The sequence below is a fragment of the Periplaneta americana genome, chromosome 11 (assembly GCF_040183065.1).
Source record: "Periplaneta americana isolate PAMFEO1 chromosome 11, P.americana_PAMFEO1_priV1, whole genome shotgun sequence".
Classification (NCBI taxonomy): domain Eukaryota; kingdom Metazoa; phylum Arthropoda; class Insecta; order Blattodea; family Blattidae; genus Periplaneta; species Periplaneta americana.
In genome coordinates, this window is record NC_091127.1 from 120661482 (window position 1) to 120684573 (window position 23092).

The following is a 23092-nucleotide window of genomic DNA, read 5'->3' on the forward strand; positions in this document are numbered from 1 at the left end:
ATCAATTTTAGGCATAGTTTTATATGAAACGTATACTTGCAAGTTTTTATGAACTTATCTTTTAAGGATTAAATAGATTTTTACTTAAAATCCGAAGTCTAGTAATGACACAACCCTCTTGGACTGAAAAGAGTGATTATCTGTTCCTACCTTCTTGCAATGAAACAAAGCGTCGCAGCCCATGGATTCCTTAACAGAATATGCTTCCATGAAGATTATCTAGCTGCTCCCTAATTTTGTCGGTCTAATTTAGAGAGACCCTGTATATTGTGAAATGTTTCGCAGCCAACGACTACCTCATTAACAAATAAAGGTATTTCACACAAAACACGTTTTTTCTTCTACAGCGAGTGTGTATATGCTGGCGGGGCCGATGGGAGCGCTGTTCTCCGGGGTGTTCGTGGACGTGTTCGGCCGGCGCTGGGGTAACCTGCTGGCCAGTGTCTGGATGACGGTTGGCTGGGTGCTCATCATGATGGCGCAGAATGTCAGCATGATCCTGATCGGAAGGATAATCGAGGGCTTCGCCAAAAGCATGGTGCTCACCACGTCCGCGGTATGGACATTAAGTGATTATAGACTAATGAAAAATTCATGCGACAGGAAAAGTATATAGGAGTTAACTCCTGAGAGGAATGGAGGGGTATGGCACAGAGGAGGTTAGGAATTTGGAAATTGACAAACAGAAGGGGAAACATAGGAAAGGATATAGCTATGTCCGTTCTGTATACACAAAAGGACGCCTTGCATAAACTATTATCTTACCCTGAAAATTATAGGATAAATAACATGTATTGAAGAGTCAATTTTAGAATTAAATTTAAGAGTAGCTGATATGGAATTACGTAGACCGGTAAAAGAAAGACACTTGCAGAAACTAAGAAAATGTATACAAACACACACACATACTGTATAAAGAAGAAATGGGAGGAAAAACCTAAGTTATAAGTAGGGGTCAGAATTTTTGGATTTTAGGTGCTAAAAATTGGGAAATATTTATTTTTTATGTCCACATATCAGTAAAATATGTGAAAAAAATTTAATTATGTTTCAATTATTTTATGTGAATATAAACACTTGAAGCAAGTAAAGAGATAGGTTTGGAAATAAATCCCGAAAAGACAAGGTATATGATTATGTCTCGTGACCAGAATACTGTACGAAATGTATATATATATATATATATATATATATATACACACACACACACACATACACACATACTGTATAAAGAAGAAATGGGAGGAAAAATCTAAGTTATAAGTAGGGGTCAGAATTTTAGGATTTTAGGTGCTAAAAATTGGGAAATATTTATTTTTTATATCCAAATATCAGTAAAATATGTGAAAAAATATTTAATTATATTTCAATTATTTTATGTCAATATAAACACATGAAGCAAGTAAAGAGATAGGTTTGGAAGTAAATCCCGAAAAGACAAAGTATATGATTATGTCTCGTGACCAGAATATCGTACAAAATGGAAATATAACAATTGGAAATTTAATCTTTGAAAAGGTGAAAAAATTCAAGTAACTTGGAGCAACAGTAACAAATATAAATTATACTCGATAGGAAATTAAAAGCAGAATAAACATGGAAAATGCGTGTTACTATTCGTTTGAGAAATTTTGTTATCTACTCTGCTGCCAAAAAATCTGAAAGTTAGAATTTAAAAAACAGTTATATTACCGGTTGTTCTGCATGGTTGTGACACTTCGACTCTCACTTTGGGAGAGGAACAGAGTTTAAGGGTGTTTGACAATAAGACGCTCGGAAAACTATTTGCAGCTAAGAAGTTACAGGAGAACGGAGAAAGTTACATAACGCAGAATTGCACGCATTGTATTCTTCACCTGACATAAGTAGGAATATTAAATCCAAACGTTTGAGATGGGCAGGACATTTAGCACGTATGGGCGAATCCAGAAATACATATAGAGTGTTAGTTGGGATGCCGGAAGGAATAAGACCTTTGGGGAGGCCGAGACGTAGATGAGAGGACAATATTAAAATGGATTTTAGGGAGGTGGGATATGATGGTAAAGACTGGATTAATCTTGCTCAGGATAGGGACCGATGGCGGGCTTATGTGAAGGCGGCAATGAACCTCCGGTTCCTTAAGAGCCAGAAGTAAGTAAGAATATAAACACTTTGCAAAATTCAGCAGTAAAAATTATGATGTCTCGTCAACTAGTGAAGAAATACACTACACAATGAGATTGATCTCCAAGTTTTCCATCACAAATGACTGACGATTGTCGCGGAACACTCCCTTGTACTGGAAAAAAGAGCGTTCTGGCCGTTGAGATACAACATGCACTCCCTGCAGACATGTTTATGGTTGGAAACGAAAATAGAGGCAGTTGATGTTTATGAAATTATAATTGCTTCCTGAATCAGCGTTATGATAATTTACAAAGCATTCCTAAATGACACAACAATGTTTATGTGTGTTAGTTACAGTAGAATCTTTTAGTGGTGACAGCTCTTATCGCTTGTAGCAAGAGAGCAGACTGCATCGCACAGGTCCACAGATAGTTAATTCGAGAAACAGTTGCCACGTCTAAGCAACTGCACTGAATATCCGGGTGATGATTAATCCGAAATGGGGCTTTTGTTAAAAAATATTTTATGAAAACTCAATTTTATGCGTTTTATGTGAATATTTGAAAATATATATTTATGTAGAAAATTCAAAATAATTTCTTATGTGAAATAAAATTTAAAATATTTATGCTCAGGTGACCCTGTCCGAAACTTAAAACACAATTACGAGTTTATATTACAGTGCAAATAAAATATTTATTTATCTAAGTATCCTAGCCTTAGCTACAAGCATGCTCATTGAGTTAATGATTATTTAGTGAGATGAAAGACATAATTTTTAACTTAAAGCATAAGGACTATCATAAGATGAATATTTTGTTGTTAATATTTTGTTAAGTTGAGTACCTGGAAAAAAGAAATGTGACAGGATCATTATTAGCTGATGGTGTTTATAATATTGTATATGTAAGTTACTGATATGCTATTCTCTTTTCTATTAACTCATAATTTATGTACCAAATCAATACTATCTTCAACAATGTCTTGAGTGTGATACATATGGTTGCAGGTGACGGTGGACGAGCTGGCGGATCCCCGGTTCCGTGGTTCGATCATAAGCGTGAACTCGGTCTTCATTGCTACGGGCATCTTCCTGGTGTCTGCCCTCAGTTCGCTGCTGCCTTGGCGCGTCGTTTGCGGTATCGGCGCCGCTATCTCCGTCGTCTGCATCACGGCGTTCGCCAAAGTGCCAGAGACACCGACGTGGCTAGTTAGAAAGAACCGCCTATCCGAGGCTGAAAACTCAGTGTTGTGGGTCTGGGGCCCCAACAACTCCGCCAGGGTGAGTCAATCAGTAGCAAGCGAAGTGTATTTTATATGGCTCCAATATAGTACGAGGCCCACAGCTAGCAAACCATATGTTGCGCGAAACGACTGCGTCTACGTGATAGAGTAATATACTGGCATGGCGCATGCGCTAGCGGAACTTCCCGAGTGCTCTCAGTAGCTTTGTTGCATTGGTTGAAGATAGACGCTCCTATTCCAGCTCCTGCCGCGTGTGAAGTGAAGTCAGTGATAAAGTTTTTGAATGCGCAGGGCATAGCGCCGATTGAAATTGATTGTCAGCTGCGTCACGTATGTTGCTGCTGTAGACAATTTTCATCAGGACGCCAAAATGTGCATTACGAGGAGCGCAGTGGGAGGCCAACCATTATCACAGACGACCTTGTGGAGCAACGCACCATCTGCTTCCTCATGACGTTAGGCCCATAGACCTGGCACAGCTGACGATCAATTTCAATCGGCGCTATGTCCTGTGCATTCAAAAACTTTATCACTGACTTCACTTCACACGCGGCAGGAGCTGGAATAGGAGCGTCCATCTTCAACCAATGCAACGAAGCTACTGAGAGTACTCGGGAAGTCCCGCTAGCGCATGTGCCATGCCAGGACATTATTCTATCACGTACAGGCAATCGCTTTGCGCAACATATGGTTTGCTAGCTGTGGGACGAGCGGGAAAGATACTTTATGGACGCGTCTCGTACATTTTTGTGACAATCCAGTTATAACGACATGCGTTTGTATTTCATTGGATATATTACAAAATCTTAATTGCCATATGAAATCACATCACTAGAGACAGGAAAAATATAACATTTCTTATCCTAATTTATTTCTGCTAGTAGTATGATAACAAGAATTTTCATAATTCACGTTGTGCTCAGTCCAATTAACTCCAAAAGAATTCACTTTTTTGTTTCGTAAAATGTCCATATTTCATAAAAAAACGTTCACATTTTCCATATTTTTCACAATATTTTCCCTTCGTTAATATTTCTATAACTATCACTGAACCGGAATTTCCAAATATTATAAGGAGACAATAGAGATATTCTCCACAAATCAATTTAAAACCAAACCCGTATGAACTCACACCACTAAAGACAGAGAAAATTTGACATTTTAAACATTTTGAAAAGGGGCCGTCTCCACTTTCTTAAATTTTACAGGAGAAGCAAAAAAAAAAAAAAAAATCCCTTCATAATGCCGAAAAATCAGAACAATAATTTTGTATTATTAAAGGATATTGTGTCCCGCGCTGTGGCGTTACGGAATGCGCGCTGGTTCGAGTCCTCATGGGGGAGGAAATTTTCTCATGAAATTTCGGCCAGTGTATGGGACCGGTGCGCACCCAGCATCGTGATGCACTTGGGGAGCTACGATAGGTAGCGAAATCCGGTTGCGAATACCAGCTATAACGGCTGGGGGGATCATCGTGCTAACCACACGATACCTCCATTCTGGTTGGATGATCGTTCACCTCTGCTTCGGCATGTGGGCGTGAGGCCAGCAGCCGGCCGGTCGGTCTAGGCCCTTCACGGGCTGTAGCGCCACGGATTATTATTTATTAAAGGATATTGTAAAGATATAACAAAACCTATATAATCATTTTTGACCATACAGGATGCCAGGAAAATTATTTCTCTTTCATGGAAATGATCCGTTTTCAAAATGAATCTGGGTTTGTGAAAGATTAGGTCAACTTTTATAATTAAAACTTGTACTTTTATGAAAACTAAGCTTAAAAACTCAAATAGATCTTTAAAATCTTCCTAAAACAACATTAAATAGACAAAATAAGTGTTAGGAGAACTATAGTTCTTCAAGAGATTCGTGCAAATGACGCTTTTTCGATATTTACAGGCTCAAAAGGAGCTACAGGAACTGCGAGAAAGGTACCAACCTCGCAACGAAAAAGATTGCAACAATAATATTGATCTGAAGACGCGAACTGTAGCGGCGATCAGGAGCTTCTTCACGGCTCCCGTACTGAAGCCTTTCCTCATCATCCACATCTTCAACATCGTGCAAGCGATCTGCGGTCACAGTATCTTCACTTTCTACACCATCGACTTCCTGTCAAGGATGAGGACTTCCGCCAGCATGGACGAGAATCTGCAGACAATTCTCATCTCCGTGGTTAGGATCATCGGAGTCATCCTGTCATCCATATCCATGTTCCGCTTAGGACGACGGAGAGTCGGTTTGTTGTCAGGCGTGGGGGCTTCTGTTTCAGGTATAGCACTCGCCGGAGTGCTCTACCTCAAGACGAAGGAAACAGGTTCTCTCGTCTCTTTGGACACGGAGGCATGGCTATTATTTGCCCTCATCGTCACATTCGTAGGTAGTCATGCCTTCGGTTTCTACCCGTTGCCTCCAGTGATGATAGGGGAGACCCAGCCTGCACACATCCGTAGTGTGCTCTGCGGGTACATATTCACAACCAATGATATTGTCTTCGGTATCATCTCAAAAAACTACATCTCCATGGTAACAACCATGGGAATTCATGGACTATTTATTTTCTTCAGCCTCGCCTGTACAGCATGCACTGTATTCATTTATTTATTTTTACCAGAAACACAAGGAAAGAGCCTTATGGAAATAGAGGACTACTTCAAACTCCCGAATTTAATGTGGATCACGCGACATAAGTACGTGAAAAATGACACGAAACAAGTACAGGAAAGCAAAGACTGTTGTTTAGAAACCCGAGTTTCAGCCTAGAGAATCCCATGATTCTTTGTCACAGAAAAGTATTACGCTATAGACACACAATAGTGTTTCATCTTCAAGATCTGAGCTCTCAATGTGAAGATCCGTATTTGCTCTGTGGTTATATGAATTATTTTGTAGCAAATTAAATAGGAATGAACTCCTTTATATTCTCATGAGTTTCTACTGCCAATTGAAATCAAATTACGACTTAATTTTCATTGCAATAGTCTCACAGATAGTTTGTCTGGTCGTAACAAAGGTAACAGGAAAAGAGAGCTTGATTCAAAATAAGTATTAAGTATAAGACGCCGTACGAAAGTGATTGCAAAATTATTTTTACAAATATTGTAATTTGATGGTGCATATTATAACAGTTTCTCAAAATAATCAATCACTACTACCACACCGATAACAATCATAATGCTCCTTTATGACTTTGGTTAACATTTTACTGTGAAATGTCAATTTTATACACTAATTTATTTTATTTATTTAAAGTAAGGTAGCATTAGTGTCCTAAATCACTAGTCCTTCTCAACTGACGTAAGGCTTAGGAGATAGTAACGTCAACAGTTAGAAATATGTAAATAGCTAATATATTCATAGAAAAAAACAGACGTCAGAAAATTTTAATAATATTATTCCTATAAAACCTATTAAGAGATACGTAATACGAATATAAACAACTCAATTTATTTAAAGATTTTCAAAATTCTTCGTATAAAGAAAATATAATTTTTATCTATTTTCAAATAATTTTAAAAAAATTAGTACAATTTTTGTCACTTCTATTTTTTTTACATTTTCCTTTATAGTACTTTGTGTTTTCTTCTCGAGATCTTGTAACGTCTTATGAGTGACAAAGAATGCTGAGGATTACGTCAGCAATCTCGTCTTGGTTAATGACTCTGTATTTTGATGAGAGTTGAAGCAGGTTGCCTAGAGTACTATAAGTATTCCACATTTTTCAAATTCTCCTAACCAGATTTTCCATATAAGTTCTATGGTATTTAAATCTGGACTGCGCGCTGATCATTCTAGGTTAACTTCCACCTGTTGTGCAAATTCTTTTACGATTCTTGTAAAATGTTGACAAACGTTGTCATGGAAGTTTTTCCTATAAATCAAGGAAACTGAATTAATAATGCGATCTTGTAGATATTCCGTAATATATCTTGACGGCGTAAATAATTTTTTATCGATAATCACCAGCTCAGTACGAGAAGCGATACTGATGCCTGTCCATACAATGATTGAACCTTTATTAAAAGTTATTTTACAGGCATATTATATGGGTTTCGATAAGCTGAGATACAGAAATTAAATTATGTGTTTGCCGTTGAAAAATTATTTTTCTTAGTCAATTTCATTTTCCTTTTTCTAAAAATGTTTTCTACTGTTGATTTGGCAATTCCTCTTTCTTTGATTTTTTTCGTTTGAATATTTGCAGTTGCATATGGCCTGGTTGATTTACACAACTTGCAACGATCTTCTTTATGGAAGAATATGTTACTAACTTTAGTTACAAGAGTCAACAAATGTGCCACGAAAACAAACAGCTAAAAACTATACCTTCTGTGATACAACACATTAAATGGAAGCTTAATTTTCTTCATTTTTTATTGTTACATTTTAAATAATCTATTAATTAGCAGAAATTATTTTCATATAGTTAAACTATTTTATATGTCAACTGATTTTAACTGATCATACCTAAATGATCAGAAGATGGCAAAACATTGCCGAAAACGTTCATCTATGTAACATTGTTATACAAATTATGCTAATTTAGTGAATAAATTTCACTTAGCATTTGATAAGCTATCTTAGACGACAAACACATAATAATTTAATTTCTTTATTAAAAGATTTTCTGTGCGTGATGGCACAGTGTGCTTACCGCTGTCCAGGTCACCGCCATAACTTCTCTCGCTCACCTGCATAACTTAGACAGAAATGCGACTCATCTGTAACAACACTGAGCACAATTCTTCGTCTATCCATTCGATGTGGTGACGTGCAAAATGCAAGCCGGCAAGCGGGCTATTCAGAGAATGAAGAGCAGTTCGGGTACAATAGAGATAGTTTTCTGATGTGCAGCCCATGAACTTTAAACCTTCTCCTAACAATTTAGGCAGAAATATTTAGGGTAAAGTTGCCTATTTCCGTGATACCCCTAATCTCGTGATACTTTTTTTTTAAATTGCATGTCAGTCAAAGCTTTGCCGTTCGACCATAGAGCCAGACATCTTTCTTGAAAGATTACATCTTTCGCCTACTTTTGAGACATTAGTGAACTTACTAGCAAGATACCGAATCCCGTGACATTCAGTGAAAGAAACGAATCACGGAATTAGGCAACTTTACCCTATATCTCTTACTGTTAGTAGGCTGTTAATAGGCCATGAACAAAAATTAATGATAATCTTAAATGGTTACGGAGCACTGTTGACAAGAAATGAGCCATCCCGTTAGTTTTATAAATTTGGTTGGACTGATCCAGATGTTCTGATTCGGTCAACGTCTTTTCATACCTCGACAGTATTGTGCACAGTACTATAATAGGCTATACCTAAATTGACAGCGATATACATGAACAAAGACAATACCAGAATATGTAATTAGTTCAGGACTATCAGCGTGATATTGGTGAAGATACTCCTGTGAATACTGAATTGACGTTTGAAGAAGAACAATATGGCTTCAGAAAGGGAGAAGATACGAGAGTGTACTATAGCTACGGATCTCTTCCCTTAAAGCAGTAGTTCGAATAACTTCTTCTGGAGAAACTGTTTACTTCTTCAGGGTATGTTGGTTCTTTTAACAGATATAATAGTTCAACATGAAAAAAATATCACAAAGAAATGTAATAGTGTTTCTCAATTCGTTTCTAATCGCGTTAATTTTGGAATAAACGGTTTCATAAAGGGAAAAAAATAAAACCGTTCCTTTTTATTTATTTCAAGGACTTCAGAGCCCTTAAAATAACTTTAACTTTATATATTCGTAATCAATATGTAATAATAGCTTGCATGGGGGCCAAAAACGTCAAGGAGTCTGTTGTTTTTATTTGCCAATATTATGTAAATAGCTACTTTCAGTGAAAAAAGCTTATCATTTCCCATTTTACAAACTACATGAAAACGATTTATTTATATTTATCATCTCAAATTGTGATAATATTTTGTACTTGTGCGTAATTTTAAGGTTGTAATAAAATATTTTTCTGAGTTTGTATGTTTTTACTTTGTAAATTCTACCTATATGGATTGACTAATTTAATATACTTACTTACTTACAAATGGCTTTTAAGGAACCCAGAGGTTCATTGCCGCTCTCACATAAGCCCACCATCGGTCCCTATCATGTGCAAGATTAATCTATTCTCTATCATCATATCCCACCTCCCTCAAATCCATTTTCATATTATCCTCCATCCACCACGTCTCGGCCTCCCCAAAGGTCTTTTTCTCTCCGGTCTCCCAACTAACATACCATATACATTTCTGGATTCGCCCATACATGCTACATGCCCTGCCCATCTCAAACGTCTGGATTTAATGTTCCTAATTATGTCAGGTGAATAATACAATGCGTGCAGTTCCGCGTTGTGTAACTTTTTCCATTCTCTTGTAACTTCATTCCTCTTAGTCCCAATTATTTTCTTAAGAACACCCCTAATCTCTGTTCCTCTCTCAAAGTAAGAGTCCAAGTTTCACAACCATACAGAACAACCGGTAATGTAACTGTTTTATAAATTCTAACTTTTAGATTATTGAAAGGAATCTGAATTGAAAAAGTGCAATTTTAGTTTATTTTTGAAACTAGACAACGTCCGACAGCCTCTGACATGTCGTGATAGGGAGTTCCAGAGATTAGCCGCAGAGACGGTGAAAGATGAAGGATAGAAGGATGTTCTGTGTTTAGGAATGGAGAGTGTGATATGATGTTGTGAGCGAGTAGGCCTAACAATTTCGTGATATGAAGACAAATGTTGAAAACGAGAAGCTAAGTGGCAAGGGTTAGAGTTTTGAAGAATATTGAAGAGTAAAGTGAGAGAGTGAACAGTTCTTCGCTCTTTGAGACGGACACAGGACAGCTTATTTAGTGAAGGTGTGATACGGTCAGATCTACGAACGTTGCAAATAAATCTAACACATGCATTATGAACACGGTGTAGTCTGTCTGTCAGTCTCATGTTAAGGCCAGTGTAGAGAGTGTCACAGTAATCAAAATGAGGTATCAAGAGCGACAGCACTAAATTCTTCTTGAGAACCAACGGAAAGAAATTTTGAAATCTTTATAGTGTGTGAATTTTCATAAAAATTATTTTACATGTGTGTGTGATTTGAATATTACAACTTAAACTTTTGTCCATACAAATTCCCAGATTTTTTACTCTATCATTGTAAGGGACAATAGTTTCATTCATTTTAATAGGATATAAGTCACCTGTGTTTAATTTAGGGGAGTTAGGCCTAAAATGACATACTTGGGTAAAATGACATACAATGTGCTTTGTGAAAACACTGTAAGCTGAGTTTGAATTTACAGCTCCATAGAGCACAGAAGCTGGAAACAGTGGTTACATCCAAGTTTTAGCAAGCGAAGGCGCTTTTTGGTGAAGCAGGTGCAACTAAAGGAAAAAAGTGCAAGACGATATAATATTGTTGAGATATGTTATGTATTTTTTGTCCTTTTAAGCTTCAGATATTAGTGAAATAATGTTCATGACTGAATACATGAATATTTCCCTCTATAAAAAGCATTACAATATCCAAATTCATAAAGAGGTTACGTCGTACTAGCACTACTTCTTATTCTTCTTCATTCCGGGTAAAATTACATACTATGTCATTTTAGCCAAGTGCATGTTTCTGACTGGAAATGAGAAGCCATATATTATGGGCGATAGCGATTTGCAAAATTAGTGTCACATTTGTTTACAATGCCTGATTAGTGATTACTTCTGTGAAATTATGTAATATATAGTGGCATCTCTCTCATTGCTCGACTGAATTTTTCGTAAAGCTAACTGATTTTAAAATAGGTGAGATGGTGATTTCTTTAAAATATATAAAATCCTAAAGTTTCTAAAATAAATATCAATATTTATATGCACTGAATTTTGTTACTCTGATTTATCCTCTTATGAATGAGCTAGGCTTGGCGAGTGTGAAGTTTACTTGCATCTACTTCACCAAAACGCGCTTTTGTGGAAAACATCGTAAGATGAGTTTGGATTTACAGCTCTATAGTGCACAGAAGTTGGCAACAGTGATTACACGTTATGTTAGCCTTCCCTCGTCACTGCACCCACCGACTCCAGCCACTTGATATCTCTTTCTTCGGGCCTTTGAAAACATGTGATCAGGCCGTTACAAAGTGGCTGAAGAACCATCCTGGATGGGTGATTACACAGTTTCAAATTGCGGATTTATTTTCTGAAGTCTATGGAAAAGCTACAACCATCACCAATGCATTGGGTGGATTTTCTTCAACAGGAATTTGTCCACTCAATTCGGACATATTTCTTGATCACTTATTTAGTCCTGCAGCGCCCACAGACAGACCTCTGACGAATGCAGTCCCTACAGACGGGCCAAAGGGCGCAACACAGAATAGCAGTTCAACAACAAGAAATGCAAAAGAACATATGATAGAGCCATCACCACTAACTGCTCCAGCAGCGGAAACGTCACAAACGAGGTCTTCAACTCATGTGACATACCAAGAGATCTCCCCGATTCCCTCTGGCACTAGATCTGTGGCGAGAAGAAAGAGAACACGTGAAGGGTCCCAAATCGAGCATCTCTTTTATTAACCAATTAAAATTAAAGGAAGCTGAAAGAAGAGCTGTAGAAGAAAGGCGTTCAGCAAACAGAGGAAAAACACAGCTTCAGTTTGATCTAAGTAATGGGGACCAAGATGAAGAGAGTGACTTCGATGGTGATGTTGAGAACGATGCATTTTGTCTGTACTGCAATGAATTTTACAGCCAATATAAACTAGAAGAGACATGGCTACAGTGCAAGAAATGTTTCTCATGGGCACACAATGAATTAGCAAGTGTATCTAAGAGAACAATTTTTTTTTTAACTATGTAAAAATTAACTTAAGTGTGTCATTTTACCCTAGTAACTTTGGTAAAATGACATAGTTTGTTTATTTTCAAACATACATTTCAGTTAAAGATTGTCAGTATTTTCCACTTTCTGTTGATCTTAATATATGTGTTAATATTGTAGTATCAGTTATATATAATTGGCCAAAACAAATTTGGTAAGAATACATATATTTTTCAAGATATCCTTAAGGTATGTCATTTTAGGCCTAGTTCCCCTACTTAACAGTCGTTTATGTCTCATTATAATTGTTTGTGATTTCTCAGAGTTCAATATTAGTCCAAATTTTTTCGTCCATGAAATAATTGATTTTAGGCCATTATTAACTTCATTTATTGCGTAATTTAGTCCGATGTAGGTGCAGATATATATATATATATTTAAAGGGAGTTATAGTGAAATTCATTTAACAAATTGATTCAGGCAGTCCTAAGTCTGCAAAATAGGAAGGCAAATGTTGCAAATCTAGTCTTTCAGGTAAAGCTCCCTGTAAAGCAGATTTGAATAATTTCAAGGGAAATATTGTTCCGGGGCCGGGTATCGATCCCGGAACAATTTTTCCCTTGAAATTATTCAAGGAAAATGTTATTTGTACCACACTGAAACTTCAACTGTATCTCAAAATTTCAGGGTCCGCATCTGAATCATTAGCTAAAACTTCCGGCGCCGCACATGAACTATAAAACAGAATCTGGGCAGCATGTGGGCATCTCCGATTGAGAAGCATATGAGCCATAGTGAAGAACTTAAAAAGAGCATGAGAATGCAATGGTAAGATACCTAAAAGTAATCATATCTAAAGAGTTGCAATTGTGTATGAGTCTATACAAAACTCCTTTTGTTTCGTGACGTTGAGATGAGGTATGAAAAGGGAACCATGCTTGGGTACTCAAATACGAATTTAAACTAGCGGAAAAATTACACAGTAGCGCAAAATAAAATGTTGATAACGATATACTACAATCGTTTTCTAATTAAGAGATTAATAAAGCAAGAGTAGAAGAAAAATAACCATCTCATCACATTTCATAACTGAATCGGTTATTTTTGATACCCCATAAGCCAAGAATTGTAAACGTGTTGGAAAACGGAAAAAAAAAATCTGTGGTGTTCGGGTAGAGGCGGTTGTCATGTTTTTGTGTAGATGGAATTTTGTTCCCCAGATATACACACAAGTTAAATTGTGCAAGTGGGTGTGCAAAAATGAAAATAATACTAACATTGGATGTGTTTTATTTGCGTAGAAAGATATTTGTAATAAAAGTTCGAAGTTTAATTTTAATTTATCTCCAAACTCATTTCTATGACTTAGCTCCCTTTAACCAAAGAACACAGAATTAATAAATTAGGATGTAATTTTTTTTTTTTTTAATTTTGTTTCTGAAAGTTAAATCTTCAGTGAAGAAGTCACGGAAGCATGCCATTAACTTGTAAATAATATTTCATTTGCTGCTATACAAGTTAAAATGTTCATTATGAGATTTGAAAAAACGCAATGCAAAATATTTTGTTATTATATTAAGAAAACCAATGAATTCAGATTCTATTTATAAAGTAACATATGTTTGTTGCAATAACTTCTTTATATTATATTGTGCAAATGTAGAAAATATTCAAATATCTTAGAGCAACAGTAACAAATATAAATGACACTCGGGAGGAAATTAAACGCAGAATAAATATGGGAAATGCGTGTTATTATTCCGTTGAGAAGCTCTTATCATCTAGTCTGCTGTCCAAAAATCTGAAAGTTAGAATTTATAAAACAGTTATATTACCGGTTCTTCTGTATGGTTGTGAAACTTGGACTCTCACTCTGAGAGAAGAACATAGGTTAAGGATGTTTTAGAATAAGGTGCTTAGGAAAATATTTGGGGCTAAGCGGGATAAAGTTACAGGAGAATGGAGAAAGTTACACAACACAGAACTGCACGCATTGTATTCTTCACCTGACATAATTAGGAACTTAAAATCCAGACGTTTGAGATGGGCAGGGCATGTAGCACGTATGGGCGAATCCAGAAATGCATATAGAGTGTTAGTTGGGAGACCGGAGGGAAAAAGACCTTTAGGGAGGCCGAGACGTAGATGGGAGGATAATATTAAAATGGATTTGAGGGAGATGGGGTATGATGATAGAGACTGGATTAATCTTGCACAGGATAGGGACCGCTGGCGGGCTTATGTGAGGGCGGCAATGATCCTTCGGGTTCCTTAAAAGCCATTTGTAAGTAAGTAAGTAAGCGGGATGAAGTTACAGGAGAATGGAGAAAGTTACACAACACAGAACTGCACGCATTGTATTCTTCACCTGACATAATTAGGAACATTAAATCCAGACGTTTGAGATGGGCAGGGTATGTAGCACATATGGGCGAATCCAGAAATGCATATAGAGTGTTAATTGGGAGACCGGAGGGAAAAAGACCTTTAGGGAGGCCGAGACGTAGATGGAAGGATAATATTAAAATGGATTTGAGGGAGGTGGGGTATGATGATAGAGACTGGATTAATCTTGCACAGGATAGGGACCGCTGGCGGGCTTATGTGAGGGCGGCAATGATCCTTCGGGTTCCTTAAAAGCCATTTGTAAGTAAGTAAGTAAGTAGAAAATATAATAAATATTTAAATTATTAACAAGTTGTTCTGGGGCACACAAAAAAATAAAATATTTCATGAAACTACACAGAAAATGTATCATTTACCTCATTGTCATCCACTGAAGACATGTTGGCATAGTAAAAGAACAGAACGAATGTTAGAACAAAATAAACAACTTTATTTACTGTATGAGTGACTGTGAATTTATCATCAGCTGACATAAGAAATGCTTGCAGTGTTTCAACTCAACTCAGTCCAGGCTGAGTCAGAACTCGTAAGAAGGGGGAAATATGACGTCAGCCTCACTCCACTTCTATTGGAAATGATCGAATTCCGCGAAGAGTTATTTACCTTGTCTTGTCGTCAAAGGTCCATCAGTGGTGGCATGTAATGTTCAAAAAGGAGTGTAATACATTCATTGTTTTTATAATGCGTTATCTCGTTTCAAGTTTTACAATTATGCTAGGTTTCCTGTCGGTAGTTTATTTGAGATTTCTTTGCACCTAACCTGTTTCAGATTTTCGAAAACTTTCCTCCTATCATCACCTACGGAAACATAAATTTATAGCATTTAAGTAATGAACCTTGAAAGTCACTATTAATTTCAATTCAAAATGAACGCCACGAGTGAAGTCCTTAAATTAACAGTATGTAAATAAATACTCAATATACAGTTCGTAATAATGACCTTACCCGAAAGTTTGTGCACTCCATAATTCTTAATATGGACTTTGTTGAAATGTAGTTTAATATTGAAATGACGAGTGGAAATGAATTGAATGGGACACAGTAAACAAGCAATTTTTTCGTCTTCAACAACAAAATAATCATATTAGTATTTCCTTTGGAAGTAATTTTCCTTCACGGGTTTAGATTTTGCCATGTTCCAGTTCTCTTTAAACTGCAGTACGCGTATTATTTGTTTTTTTTTGTTTGTTTACTTATTTACTTACTTACTTATTTACTTATTTTCATATTTACTTCCTTATTTACTTATTTAGGCCTACTTATTTACTTAATTACTTATTTATGTATATATTTATTTATTTGCTTCTTTACTTATTTATTTACTTGTGTATTTATTTATTTACTTATTTACTTACTTAATTCCTTACTTATTTACTTATGTATTATTTATTTATATATTTATTTGGCTGTAATGCATTACAATGTTGAATGACAGCATTGAAATCCGGTCATATAGCTATCACTTACTTATCAACGTACAATTTATTTATTATTATTAGTAAAACCAGTTAAGACCAGTAATACAAGTTTTGTAAAAACAGGAATTAAAACTTTATTAATGGACAAAAATCATAATAAATTCTTCAAATAAAGTAATTGATTTGTTGCCTGCAAGCAACATTTCGGACTTATTTCATTTTAGTAGAATACAGAGCGCGGAAAGACATGTCAGGGATTGCACTTAACTTATTTTACATAAAAAGTGGATTTAATCGGCTTTACTAGTAATAGGACGATATATATATATATATATATATATATATATATATATATATATATAGAGGTAGACCTTCTTACATTATTAGCACACATACATTTTAAAATTTATTTTACTTGTCTTTTAATTTATTTATTTCCCTCATTCATTTTTCTCTTATTTTCTAAAGGTATGTTTCTAAGGATTTTATTATCTGTTCATTTGTAAATTCTTGATAGCGTATTGTATACCTGCCGCCGAGAGAATTATTGTTGTTGCAGCCGAGCGTAACTAGAACGTCATGATCGTGCTGGTAGAAAAGGTGGGTGGGGTAAAAAAGGGGAGTATAGCAGTGCTCTCATGAGCTACAGTTCTGCAGGCCTGCTCTAGACTGTGACTTTAATTTTTTTATCTCATAAAACGAAAATAACAATATGAGTGACTGACGGGTCTTTAAAAGTAACCAAACGAGATTTAATGAAAAATAAAAGCTACATGAATTAATTTATAATAACCGATACCAAATAAGATCAGCAATGGCGTAATTTTGGTATTGTCGGTTACTCAAGGGAAGATGAGTGGAAGGAATGCGAATTTGACTGCGGCTACTGATTATGATAAACTTCGCTCGGACAAGCATCCCACGAGTAGATAATTACACATGTCGAAGATATTACATGGGTCGTTCAATAATTAGTGGCAACATTTGAATTAACAACAAAGAAATCATTTTTGGAACCGTCACATTGTTGCAGTGCTCAGAAGTAATCTCCTGCAACATGAAGAACCCGCCTCCACACCTCAGGGAGACGACGGATGCCATGCAGAGCGTCTTGTTGTACTAATCTTCGAACAGACTGCTCTACTGCTGCTATAATTGCCTGTCTGGTTCTAAAGCGAACTCCGCTAAATGGTAATTCAGTTTTCAGGAAAAGGTCTAAATCACATCGATTCGTATCTGGAGAGTATGGAGGATGCTCCAGAACTTCCCAGTATCATCTGTGAAGTAAATTAACCACAGAGGTAGCTATGTCAGATCTAACACCATAGGATGAGAATTCAGGAGATTTGGACGTTTACGGCGCACCGCTTGTTGTAAATGGTGTTCCAGAAAGTAACTGTACTATTCACCATTCACACGATTTCCGACACGAACTGAATGAATGAGGATTCCGTCAAAATCATAACCAACAATGGCGTTCATCCAGTAGCGCTCTTGCAGCGTTCACTAGCCGATTACGGTCTGCCAGCTCCACAATTTTTATGAACATATTCCCTCCCGCTGTGAAATCCATGCGCCCACTCAGGGCCGCCGAAAAAGGGGGGCAAAGGGGGCAAGTGCATATGGGCATATGGCCCGCAAGCATTTCCTTTTTTGTCTAATTATTTATGTTATTATTTTGCTCCTATTTTTAGATTATTTTTGTCTTTATTGGTTTGATTTGTAATTCCTTATTTTACTGGTTTTATTTCTTTTGAATTGGGTTTATTATTTCTTCTTTGTCAGATTAAGTAGGTCTGATTACTTTTCATTATCACGAATATTCACAGATACATACCGGTACTACAAAATTTTGTAAAAACATTTGTTACATGAATCTGACATATTAACCAACAATAGTAGAATTAATACAAATTACCACTTCATTACCGGTAATGTAGGCTAAATGTTTAACGTATATATAATAGAATATCGGTTTCCCACGTTAACAATCATCGACACGACACTTGAGGGCTCCGGAATTTGCCTGAAATATGTTACCGTCGCTTGTACCGAAGACGTTCAATTGGCTTGTCCTCTTAACTAACAACCCCTGCCGGCCCACCGCAATATGCTAGTGGACTCTCCCAAATCCAAGCCGCTGGATCACGTTTCCTTTTCAGTAGGGTCTACATAGTATGTTCGTGACGAAACTTTCGTCTTTTCGTTGTCGTTTTTATAGTAAATTGAGGAGCGTTTTTGCAAAAGTCGATAGATGCAGAAATCAATATTTTACAGAAATTACACTAAGTGACAGGATCTATCGAGTTTTGAAAAAAAACCTGGAAGGTTTGGTAGTCTCTGCATACGGTATGAATCAAGTTTTGGTAAATCTGATTTCATAGATCGATTCCGGAGGTAGAAAACATACGATATCCATATGTAACTCACTTTCGAAAATTTCTGCATCTATCGACTTTTGCAAGAACGCTTCTCAATTCTGTTCATTAGTGTTATCAGTGGACAATGGAAAGTAGAAACATAAGTCGGGAGTTGAGAAGCGCAAGGAGAGACAGAGAAATTGGAAGGCATTAAGAAAGAGAGTAGAACTTTGTTTGAAGTTTGAAGAAAGAGCAGTAAGCAGTATGTAGGCCTAATTACATAATAATTAGTAATTACTAATTACAATGACGCTCCAGCTAATTGATTTAAATATATACTCACACGATGTATACATTTTTAATGTTCTGCAATTGCTGTTAAGTGCAATAAAATAAACACTTTATTGACCACTGATTTATTGCATGAAGTCATAAAAATTAACATCACTACTGTTCATTGCAATCCATGATTTTATTTTTGTCGTTAGGGTTGAAGATACAGGGGCCATTTTAGTTAGTTAAAAACAGTAGATAAACTCACTTGCACTTTATAGGTACTGTAAGTACTAAAACTAGAGAACTGAGTGAAGTGAATGACACAACAGTACTACAAGCTTTACTGGATTAGGAGAAAATAAGAGGAGATGCGGAACACATGCATTTTATCTGCTCCCTGTAAGAAACAAAGCACCTACTAAAACCTCAAACTATAGGCATTTACATTCCTGTTTCATTAAGAAAAGTAGGATCATTCCAGCTGAGAACTATACTTTCTAATTGCTTGGAAAATCTCAGTTTCGTATAGGTCTACTAAAATTTAAAGTAAACACGTCAAACAATAACTTGAAAAGCTATTTATTTTAATCTTTCAACATCTTTCCAGTTCGTTTCTTTAGTCCAGCTTCTTTTCAAAAGTCGGCTACATTATTGTGGCTCATGTCAGACTTGACACGGGTTTTCCCTGGAAGGATTAGGAAGAGGGTGCGTAAGGTTGCAAATTGCATGAGAACAGCTCATTAAGACGTGTGTAGAACAATTATAGTTCGAGACAAATCATGTCATCCTCGTCCCACTCCACCGCATGAAGGCAACGCTACTTCCTCAGTGATTTTTACAATACAAGGTAGTAGTATGAGAAATGTTGCCTTTGTTCACTCATATTTACAGTGGGCGATATGGGGTGAGTGCCTCTACTACCTCTTGGTACTAACGACGTTATGTTTCGTCCCGAAATATATCCTTTCTTGGGTAGGTAAAAAGGCTTTTTAAATCTGTGTATTTCAAATTGTAAACTTCCCCAGCAGAGGTTTTTCCCCCCTTTTAGGGAAGTAAAAATGAATAAAACCCCTAAATATGTAGATTTATGTAATACCAAGCCATAATATGTAATGTGGGTAAATATGTAAAAATATGTAGGCCTAGTATCAAATTTTAATATATTAATGGTAATTACTAGATTCGCAAAGATTTGTTATTTATTTACGGCTGGGTTAAAAGGAATATAATATATAATTACATAAAAATCCGGTCCCTCACTTATACTATACCGTGTTTTAGTCTGTGTCACATGTTCTGAATCTTAATTTAATTAAGCGTTATGTACAGTAATGTCGCAAAAACGGAAAAACTTATTCACTGAATGAAAAGCTTAAAATAACTGAACTTGTAAAAGCGGAGAAACAATGGCAAAATTGTCGTGGGAATGCGGAATTCCAGAAGGTACAATTAGAAGGTAAAGATATCATAAATATTATACAGAATGGTGGCGAAAATGAAGAAAACGACGATGAAGATGTCGGTGATGAAAATGTTGTAAAAGAGAAAGACAATATTCGAAGTGTTACTGAAGTGATATCTCATCTAAATAATGTAATGCCTTAGTTGGAAATGCAAAGTGAACCAAACAGTGTTCATCTCGTCTATCTTGCTAGTATAAAACATACGCGAAGAACAAACGCAGTGATTCAGTCCGCCAAGCAAAACTTACGAACTTTTGTATGTCAGTGTAAAATTAGAATAGTTTATAAACAGTGAAGTAAACTATTGCCAAAAACAATGCAATAAGAAGTAACATACGCGAAGAACAAACGCAGTGATTCAGTCCGCCAAGCAAAACTTACGAAATTTTGTATGTCAGTGTAAAATTAGAATAGTTTATAAACAGTGAAGTGAACTATTGCCAAAAACAATGCAATAAGAAGTATTATGGAATAAATTGCATAACTGGTGAATGTTTAATTTAGACTATGTTACAGTACGCATTACATTATTCATATTCATGTAGAGAGTTATAGTGCATTAAATTACCGGCTTTCCATTTGACTCGTCATTTCTTTAACACATGGATTATAACCTCTTCCCATATATTGCGGTTGAGCTGTAACGAGGGAGTTAAATATGTTTTCCAAACATCCGCGCTATATCGGGCTTTTAATGCAGTTAAACTATGACAAATGTATTACTGTTTTGAAAATATAATGACCACCAAACGTATACAGGGTGTTTAAAAAATACGGGGCATAATTTCAGGTATGTATTTCCCACATGTTGACAATCAAAATAGTTCATTACAACATGTGTCCGGAAGTGCTTCATTTCCGAGTTATGGACTTCACAACATTGAAATTCACCAGAACGTTTTTCTTTCCGCAGGTCGTTGTCATTACAGAAGATGTTCAAAATGTCCACCTCCTGCTTGAATACAGACCTCACATCGATGTCTCATTGACCTGCGAACACGATCCCAAACTCCAGGAGTGTTGCGTATGTCCTCAGAACATGCCACAATTCGATTCCGAAGGGATTCCAAATCAGGCACCGGAGATGAATAAACCAATGATTTTAAATGGCCCCACAAGTAGAAATCGAGAGGGTTGAGATCAGATGAGCGTGGAGGCCAAGCAATTGGGCCACCTCTACGTATCCATCGATCAGGAAACCTTCGATCCAAGTACCGGCGAGCCGTACGACTGAAGTGTGCAGGAGCGCCATCATGCAAGAAGTGAATGTGTTGACGATTGATCAGTGGAGTGTCTTCTAAAACATGAGGTATGGTGTTTTCCAGGAAGTTTGTGTACGCCTGCCCAGTAAGTCTGTTTACAAGTACATGGGATCCAACTAATCGATCACCAATGATACCGGCCCACACGTTGAGGGAGAACCGCACCTGGTGATGAGATGGAACAGTTGCACGTGGGTTTTCATACGCCCATACATTCTGATTGTGGAAATTTGTTATGCCATCTCGTGTGAACTGTGCTTCATCTGTAAATAATACTAAGGCAGGAAAATTCGGATTTACACCACACTGCTGCAAGAACCACTGACAGAACCTAACTCGTGCAGGGTAATCTGCCTGTACACGTTGCAAATAATAAGGATACAATTGATACTCTTTCAACAGTCTCCAGACAGTCGTATGAGGAACATTGACTTGCAACGCTACCCTTCGTGTGCTGATAGAAGAAGTCATGTTCACAGCCCTCCAGAATCTCCTCCTGTACTTCTGGAGTTGTAGATCTTGGTCGTCCCCTTCCCAAACCAGGAGAGTTAAATTTTCCATACTCGCACAGACGGTAATGGAGACGTACAAATGTCTTCCGATGTGGACATTGTCGCTGTGAGTACCTCTCCTGGTACAAACGACGAGCCAGCGCAGCATTGCCGTCCGCCTTACCGTACAATGAAGTGTATCCCTGCCAGCTCTTGATTTGAATACATGTGGCACAGTCTAACGCCTACACAACACTGAATGTAACCTTCGCCTCGGAATGAACTGTCAGAGTGCCCTCTTAATGTCTCCTTTGACGGCAACGACCTGCGGAAAGAAAAGCGTTCCGGTGAATTTCAATGTTGTGAAGGCCATATTTCGTAAATGAAGCATTTCCGGACACATGTTGTAATGAACTATTTTGTTTGTCTACATGTGGGAAATACATACCTGAAATTATGCCCCGTATTTTTGAAACACCCTGTATACAATATTCTGAACTTGTGATAGGTACATAAATAAGAATGTCAAGATTATGTCAATTAGAAACCAGTTTTCATTATTAATAGTGGAGAACATAAACTAATTTTGATGCTAAACGAAGTCAACATAATTTTACAATGTATGTTGGAGTTTTGTGACATTTGTAGAACAATGCATTTCAGCTTTTTGTTTTGTTTGAGCATATGTAAGGCATTATAAGTGGAATCCTGCGTTTCGTTACTTTTGGCCTCCAAGCAACCCACAACAGACTAGGTATGTATTGAGTATAGATTGACGACATCCAACGCTACTTATTAGTATTACCCGTCAAAGGAGAATGAGGACCTGGCAGATGAGCGCGCCACTTGTCCTGTTTAGAACGCAGGCGGTACAGTCACACTAGAGGTAATTGAAGCACTGGATACTAACGCAGCGTTATGTGATGAGACAATGCGAAGTATTTATCTGGATTTCATGGCATCATTTTTTGCTTGGATATAAGAAAAAAGTCTTGTATCATTACATAAATAAAATTACAAAGGGTTATTATTAGTCACATACTTAGTTACACATAATTTTAGTTACTTGATATAAATAATATATTTCACTAAACAAAATATGAGCCGTTCAGAGCATAAGTGGTCGTCGTCTTTCTAACAAGTATTAGGCCGAGTGGCCTGTTACGGTCTCAAAATAGAATTTACGTCCATCTCTTCTTCGGACGACCTAGAGATCTTTTGCCATGCGGATGGTAAT

At 36.7% G+C, this 23092-nt stretch overlaps 1 protein-coding gene across 1 annotated transcript in view; it reads left to right on the forward strand.

Moving 5' to 3' along the window:
• The window catches only part of LOC138709295 (facilitated trehalose transporter Tret1-like), a 41127-nt gene extending 31786 nt beyond the window's left edge, over positions 1-9341 (forward strand). The window contains exons 4-6 of the mRNA XM_069839964.1: positions 348-556; positions 3119-3391; positions 5257-9341. Coding sequence (XP_069696065.1) covers positions 348-556; positions 3119-3391; positions 5257-6120 — 1346 coding nt within the window. The 3' untranslated portion in view covers positions 6121-9341. The remainder of the gene's footprint in view (positions 1-347; positions 557-3118; positions 3392-5256) is intronic.
• The last annotated feature ends 13751 nt before the right edge of the window (positions 9342-23092 follow it).